Consider the following 13,098-nt stretch of genomic DNA (forward strand, 5'->3'; position numbering starts at 1 on the left):
GTAGACACGTGCGTTTTGATTGTCATGTGACTTGAAATAGTGGCTGCAGGCATTTATTTACTGAATTGACAAGCGTACCACTCGTTTATTAGAAGTAAGGTGTCTATTTGTGAGAGCTGTTTTGGTATTATAAACTTGCGCATGTGGGTGGAGCAAATACATTGTCTGTTGATTGTTAGTCGACGGGATATTGTTACTTCTGTGTTACACTGGGAATAGATTTACAGAACTAATTTACTCGGGTTTCACATTTTGATTGATCAGTGGGGCTGAAGCAGAAGAGCAGGAGAGCCTAAGGGAGAGAAAGTTTGATTAAATCGGCTTCTTTTCAGCTCTCATGGCTTAGTTTGTATGAAGCAAGGTGTCCAAAGTGCACAGCTTGTTGTTTATTGGCCCTTGGCATATTCTGAAAATGATACTGACAACTCTAAATCACTTTGCTAGTATTGTCTATTGATATAAAATACACTTTTATAAAAATGTTTGTACTCACTCCTGTGAGATACTGTACATGCCAAGGGAAGACAACACTTACATGCCAGATAATTCCATTTCACTTGGCACCATTGTCACACGTCTGGCCAGCTCTCCTTCAACATTTGGGACTGTTTGCTGGGTTGTTTCTGCCATGTGACGTCTAGTTTTCTGTTTTGCTGTTGGTGGATGAGAGACCTGTCATTCACCAACAGCCTGGAAGGATTTTCTTTTGTTCACATCATTCAGTTGATTTTTTTTACCTTACGAGCGGTTTTGTTCAAACTAAACACTATGAGTATATCTCTTTTAACAGAAATGTGTGTTTATTTAGAAGTTTTAACAATCAAAGTTAATGTTAATGAACAATTAAGTCATATATGTTTTAAAGTGGTCAATTTTTAGTCCTAGTTTTAATTTAGTCTTGCCAGAATATTTACGTATGCCCACATAGTGCAACTAATAGTCAGGTCAAAGTAAAATGTGCAACATTTTCTCAAATTTTTCCACATATTAACTGTTTATGTAAATACACGCAACAAATATATAAACACAACATCAGGTTGTTTTCGCTCCCATCTTTCATGAGCTGAACAGAAAGACCTAAAATCTTTTCTATGTACGCAAAAGGCCTATTTTTCTCAAATATTGTTCATACAACTGTCTAAATCTGTTAGCGATAACCCATCCTACTCACAGGTGTGGGATATCAAGATGCTGATTAGACAGCATGATTATTGCACAGGTATATGTTAGGCTGGCCACAATAAAAGGCCACTCCAAAATGTGCAAAAACAAAGGTTTTACTGCATAACCTCATATTTCTTCACTTGAAATATCATCTAAGGGAAACAGAGAACCAAGGCACTTGATCTGTGAGAGTTTAGACTTTTTCACAAAAGGGACTGTTTACATTTTCCAAACAAATTTATTAAGAACATAATATGAAACAATGCATACTTGTCAGGAAAAAAACAATCCCCAAAAAAATAGACAAACCAAACAACATGTAGATGAATAACATATCAGCCGAGGTAATACAACATCGTAGTACTCCAGCACAATCATAAAGCCAATTCTCTTAAAGCAGTCAGTATTATAATACTCTACTGCAGCTCATTGTCACATTTGTGAAAGTAGCACCTGTCCTGACACAATGTCAGTCACAAACTTAGTTTGATAAGCTAAAGTTTGGTGTCATGAAGACACACATCAGTCAAGCATTTACTTGAAGACTTTTACCCCTTGTGGTACAATGGCAGTTGTTGTTGAATACTCATAGTCAGCAAATTAAATTTGGAGGTGCTAATGATAAGCATTTGAAGGACTCATGTTGACAAGTGTATTGTACAGACTGCACACAATAACTTCATTGATATTTTATAAAGATCCACACTGACAGCTTGAAATCCATTTTAATTGACTTCTTAGGACTTTTCCCAGTTTGTGCAAAGCATACAATATTTACAAAACAACAGGAGCAAATACAGATCAAAGATTCATGGCTCTCAGCTTACTGACTTGTATTGACTAGTACAGTACTGGGCCACTTGGTCCTGTCAGCTCAACGATTGTGACTATATGAAAAACTCCTTTTGGTTTGCATTACCTGCACTCTGGTCATTAGGCTCATGACTTAAGTGGACATCAGTGACGTCAGGCTGTGCTGCTTTTATGTCTGGGTTTCGATACGTCTCACGTCTGCTGCAGGTGATTCTGGTGATGATGGCCAACACAGATATAGTGACGAAAACCACCAGTGCTATAACCCCTAAAAACACAAGCATGAAGTTTATATAACATTAGTAGCCTCACAAGCACCAGCCGGCCAGATCATTATCAAGAGCCATCAAATCTCAACTATTAAATTTGTTATCTTATTCCAATTCTTAAAAGTATAATTTGCAATGATGTTCAGAGTAAAGTTATAGTAAAGTTGAATCGTTCCCTGCGGGATTCTTGAAAATATGTCTTGTGTATATCTCATCTCAATTGTTGAAAGTTGTGATCTTTGTGTCCTGGTTGAGTACCTCCAATTAGAGCTGAGTCACTCCTCATGGTATTGACTAAAGGTTGACCTGGATCCAGGGAAGCAGGTGGGTCTGGAAACAATGTAAAAAGATAGAGATAGAGATAGAGAAGATAGAGCAGGAAAAAGTTAAATACTGAAAAAAACAATGATGTGACCGTATATACACATACTGCATGATTGTATTTTTCCAGTGAGATACAACTGCAAAATCATTGTTCAAAAAACCCCCAAAACAACTTATCATGTTCACTGTCTTAGCTTTATTTTACAGTGTGGTTGATGCAAAAAGACACTGGAGTGGCCGCCCCCAATATGGGAGACATCTTGTCATCTCATGGTTTCTTCCAAAATGTCTGAGCTTTTCCTGCTACCAAAGATAGTTGTACTGTAATCTCTGCCTCCAGAAGAAGAAGGGGGGATTCTTTGATATCTCCATTTGGCTTGACGTTACCATGGAAATGCATCCTGTGCCGATCCATCCTGGTCCCACTGGGGATTTTCCGCTTATGAATACCTCTTAGCATAGTGTGATGTTGACTGTATTGTGTGATTGCGTGTTATATTTCAAACCTGACCACCTACAAATAGTTCTATAATTGTTAGCAAGCAGAAATCTGATGGTAAAAATGAACATGTTCATTTTATCATGTGTATGCGTGTGCTTACAAGGTGTGTGTTAGCATTCAAACAGAACTACTGTAATGTGCGATGAATTGTGATGTTTCACAATTGGAGAAAGAGCCAACGGTGCAATAGTAATCTACAAATAAGACATAATCCAGTCAGTCAAAGAGCCTGATCTACTAAGGTTTGTGTACATAAAAACACATGCAAACTTGATAGCGTGCGCAAAGCTGATCTAGGATTGTGTAAGTCAAATGAACAAAATTGCACTTTAAGTGTTTGCCTTCATGAATATGCAGAATATATGCAAATTATCAGAATGCACAAAATACTCAGAGGAGGAGATGCAAATGTCAATAACTTTGCACCCGCAATTGGATTTATCAACCCTGAACCTGTTTGCGGTCTGTGTTTTTTGTGTATTTTTAGCACGTTTGGAAGGCAGGCGCAAACTGGCATGGCGTTACGCACGGCCGCCGTCATTGCGGCGAGGAGGAGTCATACAGTATGTGCAACGACAGACAACGGAGAGACAGAATCTTCTGTGCGCTTATCAACATATTTGGACTGTCAGAAATAAAAAATAGTTGAGATATATCGTCTATTCAGCAAAGCCATTTTTGAGCTGCTGGAGGGGCTGATTTAGTGACAGTCACAAAAAAGAGCGATGCCATGAAAAGAAACATTTTCTTGCGTCTGGATCTTTCCAGCGCACCATCGTAGTTAGTAACGAGCCGTGCGTCAATGTCTGTTTGTGTACAATAGTGTGAATTTTAGCGTGGCTTTTACCTGGCTATGCAGCTATAGTACAATTTTGACATGGATATCATAACTTAACAAAATATAAATTTCATTGTTTAAAGTTCATAGTGTAAAACATGTATATTAAATTCAAGATTCAAGATTCAAGAGAGTTTTATTGTCATGTGCATAGTAAAACAGCAGTTATACTATGCAATGAAAATCTTATTCTGTTCATTCTCCCAAGAAAAGAAAGAAAACAAATGAAAGAATAAGAACATAAGAAACATAAACACATAAACATATATACCAATAAATTAAGCAACAACAACAGAAGAGACATTAATACAAGTAAATAATACAAATAAATAAATAAATAAATAAAGTGCTATGAGTGTGTGCGTGTGTTGCGTGCGGCGTGTGCGAGTGCTTCGTTGAGGAGCCTGATGGCCTGTGGGTAAAAGCTGTTTGCCAGCCTTGTGGTCCTGGACTTCAAACTCCTGTAGCGTCTGCCTGACGGTAGGAGTGTGAATAATGAGTGTTGTGGATGTGTGCTGTCCTTGATGAGGTTGTGTGTTCTGCCCCAACAATGTTCTGTGAGGTCTTGATCACCCGCTGGAGTGCCTTCCTATCACGTGTTGTACAGTTACCGTACCAAACAGTGATGGAGGCGGTAAGGACACTTTCCATAGTGCATCTGTAGAAGCAACTCAGGATTGTGGTGGGCATGCCAAATTTCCTCAGTCTTCTCAGGAAGTACAGTCTCCTTTGGGACTTCTTCATAATTTGTTGGGTGTTGTGAGACCAGGTGAGGTCCTCGCTGATGTGTGTGCCAAGGAACTTGAAGGTTTTCACCTTCTCTACCTCAGTCTCATCAATAAACAGGGGTCTATGCGGCTCCTTTTCCCTTGTTCTTGGGTCGATGATCATCTCTTTAGTCTTATCTGTATTGAGAAGGAGATTGTTATCACGACACCAAGCTATGAGGTCCGCCACCTCTCTTCTGTATGATGTTTCAACACCACCAGTGCCATCTTTGATCTTAAATGACAAAGTACACAAATTACAATGATGCAATGTCTCTGCTGGAGTTCACCGATGTGTTTATTTGCATCCTAAACAAAGAGAACGATCGCTTCAGACCTAATTTTTTGTTCATTGCCACACTGTTCTCCCAAACTCTCCATGGTGACAGCCGGTACCACACACTGTCGGCACCACTTTTGCACCTGTTAAAAATGTTGAAAGTAATCGAAGCGGACCACCCACAACACACCCACTAATAGTACATGCAATTTTTTTTTGTTTGTTCATGCAGTTTAGCGCTCATTTGGCATCTTAGTAGATCAGACCTAAGGTGCATGGCAGGCTACATGGAATACAAGATGATGGTCAAACAATCCCTTTGCGGTCCAATCAATACATCAACTCAATAAAAAACAGAAAAAGAGCTTACAAAGCAAATTGCACTATTAAAGGAGACCCCGATGCTTCAGAGAATACAAGTAGCACGGATTGAGCAAATAAAGATGAGCAAAGTTGCGACCCGTTGCAAATTGTAAAATGCGGAAGGTTTATGGGAAACTTTATAGTTGCTTTTCCACAAGATCTGCGCAATTATCACGATCAAAATGAGCACCCAGCGGTGTCATGGGGCTATTATATTGTTTTGTAGTATTTATGCCTCATAACGTGTCCATTCAGTGGATTGGTTTGACTTTGGTTGTCACATTATCCAGGTGTCTTTGGGTGCGAAAAAGCTCCACAGGACTGTCACACCAAAAATAAAATGATCAAAAAAGTGAGCCCATTCGGAAATACGACATAGTAGACACATTCCCACTACAGGAAAGGAAAATCAAACAGAAAAAAATAAAATAAAATACAATATGAGAGCTCCATACGTTTACCGTACCGGATAAAGAATGTGTTGTTTCTGATGATTGTGGATTATCAGAGAAGGGAGAGCCACAGCTGGACTGTGTCAGTGGACCAGTGACAGTCACATGACTGTCAGGCTGGAGAAGAGCTGCTTTCAGAGGACTGATGGAGTTAAAGTCAACTGCTGACAGACAACCGGTGAAGCCAAGGGAGGCCAGCCTTGCCAGCTCCATGTCAGCCACATCAGCCTCTAAAGACACACACACAAATAAACACAGACAGGGAGATAAAAGATTTATCCACACTGACTTGTTGCTGAAGACGGGTCAATGCCAGACCTGTCAAGCCTCCCCTTTTCAACAAGAAACTACCATATTTTGCCCTTTTTAGTTTCCTTTATTTTTTGTGCTTGTAAACCTTCATAAAAAAAAAAATCTTCTACGGTTTTGCCAGAGTAGCACAGCCTCCGGTCCTCTCGGCAACGCTTGGTCAATATCGGCATCAGCAGAACCTCCCCACCTCACCCCGCTGATTTTTTATTGTGTTGGGGGGTGGAGGGTGGGGATTGCCCTTAGTTTCCCTAATTTTTCCAGAACATTTCCCTTTTTTTTATAATGCAAATGTTGACAGGTATAATCAATGCAATGAAGTTATACTGTATGAATCAGTGTTTTTGCAAATTATATGCTCTGTATTTTGGTAATAGCATTGTTGAAACTCAAACACATTAGTAGTCGTCTAACTTTTAAGACTTTTGTCAAATGCCTGAGAAGGTATTTTCACTTCAGTTAGGCATTAGATGCATTTCCACTGAGAAGGAAAAGCGCTTGGCCATTTATGATTTATGATTAGGTAAATAAAACTACCTAGTCTAGGGTAGCTAATCTACCTATAAAAAAAAATAAAGGATGAGCAACCAGAATCAGAAAACACAACAAAAAAAGAAACCATCTTAACTTTCCAGGAAAGAAAGTATCAATATTTGTTTTACTTTAAAGCCAGAAGTACTTTTTGTCACATACTCAACTATGGAAGTACTCTTACTTGCAGCCTGATGAGACATTATATAAGATATTGTAAAGAATACACTCAGCTTCCGGCTTTTGGTGCCACCTGTGCCTCTTCCTGTGAGAACCTCTGCTTCTCCTTTCCTAGTTCATTAATTAACCCGATGGAGGGCAGCCCTGACAGGAAGTTATAGTATACCTACTGTCTCTCTGCTGCTCTGACTTTGATATGACTGTCTGAGTCTGTTGACACATGGAAGGCTGGGTAAAAACTAATCATCCTAAAATAGTACCTGCTTTTTTTTGTTTTCTTAAAACACCACCAAAAACTCCATATTATCAACCGTTGATAATATACATAATATGATTTTTTGATAGGAAAAAAAAGTGCTCTAGGTCACCTCACCCAGAGCACATATATTTTAGTGTATTTATTTCATTTGGGACAGTGCACATTATTGAACAGCATGACACCAATGTGAAGCACGGTTGTACCAAAGTCAAACTTCATTTTATCTGTTGTAAATGGGGATTTATTTAAACCTTTATAGAGTGCTCGCTGATATTCTATAATACTGAAATAATTACATGATATTTTAGCAACTTTTTCAGGTTTTTTTTTAGGATTATATTGCAACAATGAGATACAGTACAATTAATAATATTTATCTGTAACTCTTCCATTATTATTATCTAGGTGTGCACGCCTTCCTTTAATTTGGGGTATCAGCGATTGGCCGACCCTGACACATGAAACCAATCTTATTCACTGATCTGCACGGGTAAACAACAGTCACTCTGAGCACGGCCATGTTGTCAATCTGGCAGTATTACACAGTAATGGGCTCTACACACGGGACGCAACGTCGCCTCTAGTCCATTCATTTTCAATACAACCTGTGCGACAGGGAGATTATCTTGAGTCTCCGTCCTGCCAAGAGACACGCAAAATGTGTGCATGTTAAATTTTGTGCTTGTGCATGTCGTCGTGCACACGCTGGTTTGCGATGCGATCCCGGAAAGTTAAAAAATGACTTTACATTGCTGTCGCCCAGACGAGGACCAGCAGGATGAGCGGGTGTTTCATTGACGGACCAATGAGCGTACAGGATGCTAGTCAGTACTCTGTCACAGGTAAACATGGAGGAAAAAATAACACTTGTTGTGTCAGATTTCTTGGAGCTATTTGACATTTCTTAAAAAGAATAGAGAGATACTACTACTTTGTTACCTCAAAATTCCCTCCAAATTTGATAGCCAATCAAAACCCGTGGGAATCTCATAATTCGCTTTGGGTGTGAGCGAACTGGTGTCTTTGGTCACAGCCGCTCATCACCTCCCATGTGCAGGGTTTTCTATGTGTTGGCAATGAGTTTTGTCAATCGTGGTCATTTGTCGCACCCATGTGTAGACCCATGTAAACTCACCCATGTGTAAAAGAAAAAGACCAAAGGATCGCAGTTTCTAATTTATGTAAGGTGGAATAAGTTGTGGTGGGCCCGCAAACAAAACATTCAATACAGCAAACCTCATTTGCCATTTATGAAATCACCACAGCTGGCAATGTAAGCTAAAGCTAGCGGGACAAAAAGTCAGGCAGCGGCTGTTTCACTCTCGTCCATTACTTACCATAAAGAGTGGATGGTGATAGCTGTATACTTGCACTTTATTGACAACTTTACAGCAGGTACAATCCTCACATACATACACACAAACACACACATATACAACCAGCTCGGCTCTCTTTGGTATGGCGTCACACTCAAAACCATCCCCCTGCAACTTGCGCTAACTCGAAACATTTACATTACAATCCAATTGTAACAGCGGCCTGCTGTTAGCGCTTATGAGCAGCGAAAAGAGCGAAGCTACTTCGAGGAATGTGCAGTTTAAAACAACAAGTTTGCATTCCTTCATGGCTAGTCAATGTTTTTCAACAAAACAACATCCACCGGGAAAGCATCATCTCCTTTAAGCACATAAGCTCCATTGAGCTACCATGAATCACTACATCATGTCGAATTAGCATTAGCTTTAGCAGGATACACATCACAATGCTAAACATTGAAGGTGTATGGTGTCAGTTATAAAAAATAAAAAAATCTGTACAAAATTGGCCAAAATCGGTATCAGTAGGTCAGGCTTTTTGAAGATTGATGATGGGCCAGAAAATTGTAATCGCTGCACTCCTATTATTCTCACTTACCTCACTCTTCAATACTTGATGCTACGACTGAAATCTACAAGTAGAGGTTGCTATCACAGCACAATATTATCAAGAACCAAAAATGTTTTAAATGCCTGCCTGGGAGCAAAGAGGTCCTCAACCGTGACATAGACAAAAGGGTGGTATCCTCACTGGACTGTAATCAAGAGCTTGAATCAAATCTAGGATCTTAAACTAAGTCAGCTTTGGTTATTTTTAAAGCATTTACCAGTGCAAGTGCACTTTACTTTAGCTGCTTGCCACTCCAGCCTAATCGGCTCAACCACCTCCACCTTTCCTCCACATACACAATTATCCCCTGCCTGCCAAGCATAGATACCCCAACAATTTACTCAGCCCCTGCCACATTGTCCTTTGCACAATGCAAGCTCTTCCAGCTACTGGTTACATTACGGTCCAATCGCCTACTGTCTTGGACCAGCCTGCCTCAGCTCTTCCCCAGGAAACCTAACAGCCATTGGTTCCTGATCATGTCCAATTCCTTGTTCAAATAAATTGATAATCACTTTTAAAGGACCTTTAGCTCAATATCCCAGCCTGTATAATCGAAAACAAAATCACTAGGGAGTGACAACACATGATTCTTTCCGATGTAGACAGAACACAATGTCTTGGGAATCAGATGCTCACTCTTCCAGACTGACACCACCTGTACCACCTGGCATCATGATTCAGTCCGACCCCCTACATCAGCAAAGGCTTATAGGTCATTATGTTGAAAAGCAGGGTGCTGACTCCAATCTTCAAAGTAATTTGCTCTTTTCAATCATTCCTCATTACCATACAAAGTGAAGGACCTTTTCTAAGGTTATTATGGCAATGGCAGATTGACGCCCCCTGGTAGGCAGACATGACGGATAAAGACACTGAAGCTCAACACTAAGAAAACAGATAAAAGGTCTCAAATATACAGTGTACGAATAACTTTTGCATTAGTGAGAAAAACAAAAATGCTACCATTCCCATGTTCATGTCTGTCACCCTCATGTCATGAAAATGCTTTTAATGCCAAAATAAATGGACATACTGTATATAAATGCCTTATGGAAAGGGGGTGGCCACAGTGATTTCTTTGTTTTCTTATGTCATTTTCAAAGCAAAGTGCTCTCTGTGTGGGCATTTGAATGTCAAAAGCTCCACAGCTGTGAATACAAAAGCCAGTGGCAGTTTCTGGCATGTGCATTATGTACCAGCGCACAGGGCAGCACGGCGCCCCCGCCAGAAAAGTGTATTTGTGTCTTGTCAATCAGTGATGGCATATTGTTGATCTGTGTAGGGGGTCTGTGTAGGGGGTCTCGCACAGAGAAGCTTAAAGCTAGAGCCGCCACTGACAATAACAAGCAGCAAAGCACATTAAAACGACATGCAAAACATCTTGTTAGTTGACTGAAAGTGCACGAGTGTGCCTCACTTACCGAGTACTCTTCCCAAATTAATCCATTTGATGCTGTTGAATTCTTCATCCGTTGTCAAGATGAAGCTCTCTCTGTCATTCTTGTCAATCTGGAAGATTATCTCTCATTAAAGAACATTGACATGCTGAATATGCTTTAAAAAATCCCTTGGTTCGAAAGAAAAAGACTTTCAAATGCTTTGTCGTGCATAACAGCAGAAATACTAAAATGAGTAAAGGGTCACAAGACAATATCGTGGGGTTGTTATTTGCTTCACACGTTCATGGGAACCGATGTGAGGACATGTACCTGAATAGAGACGTATTCTGCTCGCCTCTTAATGGCCACTGTGTGCAGGCGTCCATCTGCCAAGTTCATGACATTGCTTCCAAACACCTCTGCATCCCTGCTGCTGTGCAACTTGTACCTCAACTCCAGTTCACCTAATGCAAAAATCATGTAATGTAACATGTTCTTACTCAACAATGCAAACTCACAAAGAAGAAACTGTATCTAGTATTCATATACAACAATGGGACTGTTTATTGGTTTTATTTTAACTTTTGATGACTTGTATGTGTTCCCTCGCTCCATCGTGGGTCACCTTTCGCGGACTCGCTGTTTCACGGATTTTTTAAAGGCCGAGCCTGGCTCTTTAAGAAGAATTGCATTGTGGGAAGTTGAGTGATGTAGTTCTGTGCTTTAGTAGGAAGTTGCTGTGTGTCTCTGTCTTCCCTCTCTTCTGTCTGCACTGCCCATTGTCTTCTGCGTCCTGATTAGCTGTGGACTATTGTCAATCAATCTCTTTCAAGCCGCTTGGTCATCACTAGCTAGCCGTGTGATCTGCTTGCTAACCGCCAATAAACAATAAAAGAAGAAGAATAAACTAACCGGCTGTAGGGCAAATACGAAAATACGGGGAAATTAGGATGACAGGAGCAATATGTTTTATCAACGATAAAAAACGCTACCGTAAAATAGTGCCAGGATGAAGAGGCATGGTCGGAGGAGTGAAAATCGCGTGAGTCACTTAATTTCTTGTGTCCAACCTAGTAGGGTTGATCATTAAAATTCAAACGAAATTCGAGCTTTGAGAGTATTTAAACAGAAATGTGAGAAAACGTTAATGCCTGTCTGAGAAAAGTGTATAAAGTGTATAGTGAGCGGTTTTACAACCTTAAAAGATAAATAATAATTGTAAAAAAAAATAAAGCTGGCTATGTGGCCGATATCACTTACTGCAGGCTATTTTGGGAACCTATCCCCTGCAATAAAAGAGGGAAAACTGTACTCAAGATCACCTTATAAATAAAACAATAAAGCCACCTTAATGAGTCTAATAACTTATTTGAAATATTTAAGATGATGCATGTTTAATTAAAAAAAAAAAAAAACGTTCACTGTGAGTGGTTTGGATTTGGCACCAGAGGGTTGAAGGTCTAAGACTGCTTTTTTTGCCCTTGAGCAAGGCATGGAAATGCTAGGTGTTGCGGGGCGAAACACTGTTGGGCAATGCCCTCCTTTTACAGAATAACAATAATCATCATCCGGACCAAAAACTAAAAACTAGGCAGTGCACTCTTTATGCAAATAACAACAGAGGTAGTTTTTGTTGAGTGGGTGGTTTACTGTCCAGGGGCAGGGCACAAAGTGATGTAGTGGGCAGAGTTCAGCTTCCTGACAGCTTGATTTTGAATTTAAAATCACATGTACTGTACTTCTTTTCTTCTAAGTAGAATTTTAATAAGGGTTTTGTTCACTCAAATAGTAATTTGCGTTTATTCAATTGGGAACACTTTCTACGGGAGTTTGGAGTGCATCTGTGTGGATTTTCGTCCATTCATACAAAGGAATATTTGCAAGAGAAGAGGTCACTGATGTTGGATGAGAGGGCCTAGATAACTCTCTCTGTTTGAGTTCATTGTAAAGGTGTTTAAAGTTTAATGAGCTATGCTATGCTTCTGTTTTTAATTATTTATGTGGTTGTAATTTATTGTCTTCAACTTTCTTGATTTTTATTTCTGTATTTGTTATGACGTGTGCTGTTGACCTCTTGGCCAGGTCACCCTTGTAAATGAAATTTTGATCTCAATGGGATTTATCTGGTTAAATAAAGGTTAAATAAAATAAAGTAAAATGTTGCAGAGGTCAGGGCTGTCCATTTCTTCCACACCATGCACACCTTAGTTTTTGCACTGGGGCGCAGTCGTGCTGAAACAGGGAGACTGATACATCTCCAATTGTTTGTAAGATGACAACATGAAATTCGGTGAAAACAAATGAGTCTTCCCCTTCCCCACCACCACTGATTAAGATGTGTATTTTGTCTGGACTGTAACAAGTGCTCTTACCATGTTTGCTGATGAGCAGGGCGAAGTATTCTCGGTAGAACGAGTCGATGTATAGCAGCAGAGCAGGAGTCTGTCTGGTCCTGAATTTTAGGGTGATGTTTTCTCCTCTTAACGTCATATCAGAGATGATAGATGAAGGCGAGGAGCTATGGTTTGGGCTCAGCTCATAGGGCTCCATGAGGGTATATCTTATGGATGTTGTTGACATAAAGGTGGCTGAAATCTCTGAAATAGATACGAATTTCAGCTCGGTCTCCATATATTAACTTGTCAGACAGTTGTAGCTACGATATGTTCAAGGATTTTATAATCAAATAAAGTAATTGCTTTGTTTCACAAGGCGATTGTTGACAGCAAAAGTACTTAG

The 13,098-nt window shown here is 39.8% G+C and overlaps 1 protein-coding gene across 2 annotated transcripts in view; it reads right to left on the minus strand.

Moving 5' to 3' along the window:
• Positions 1-1,446: 1,446 nt before the first annotated feature.
• The window catches only part of LOC129188993 (contactin-associated protein-like 4), an 84,986-nt gene continuing 73,334 nt past the window's right edge, over positions 1,447-13,098 (minus strand). For both annotated transcript variants that reach the window (XM_054790190.1, XM_054790189.1), the window contains exons 19-24: positions 12,732-12,956; positions 10,690-10,823; positions 10,402-10,489; positions 5,787-6,002; positions 2,505-2,576; positions 1,447-2,245 (exon numbers count right to left, since the gene is read on the minus strand). In XM_054790190.1, the coding sequence (XP_054646165.1) occupies positions 2,052-2,245; positions 2,505-2,576; positions 5,787-6,002; positions 10,402-10,489; positions 10,690-10,823; positions 12,732-12,956 (929 nt within the window). In that variant the 3' untranslated portion in view covers positions 1,447-2,051. The remainder of the gene's footprint in view (positions 2,246-2,504; positions 2,577-5,786; positions 6,003-10,401; positions 10,490-10,689; positions 10,824-12,731; positions 12,957-13,098) is intronic.

The sequence above is a fragment of the Dunckerocampus dactyliophorus genome, chromosome 10 (assembly GCF_027744805.1).
Source record: "Dunckerocampus dactyliophorus isolate RoL2022-P2 chromosome 10, RoL_Ddac_1.1, whole genome shotgun sequence".
NCBI lineage: Eukaryota > Metazoa > Chordata > Actinopteri > Syngnathiformes > Syngnathidae > Dunckerocampus > Dunckerocampus dactyliophorus.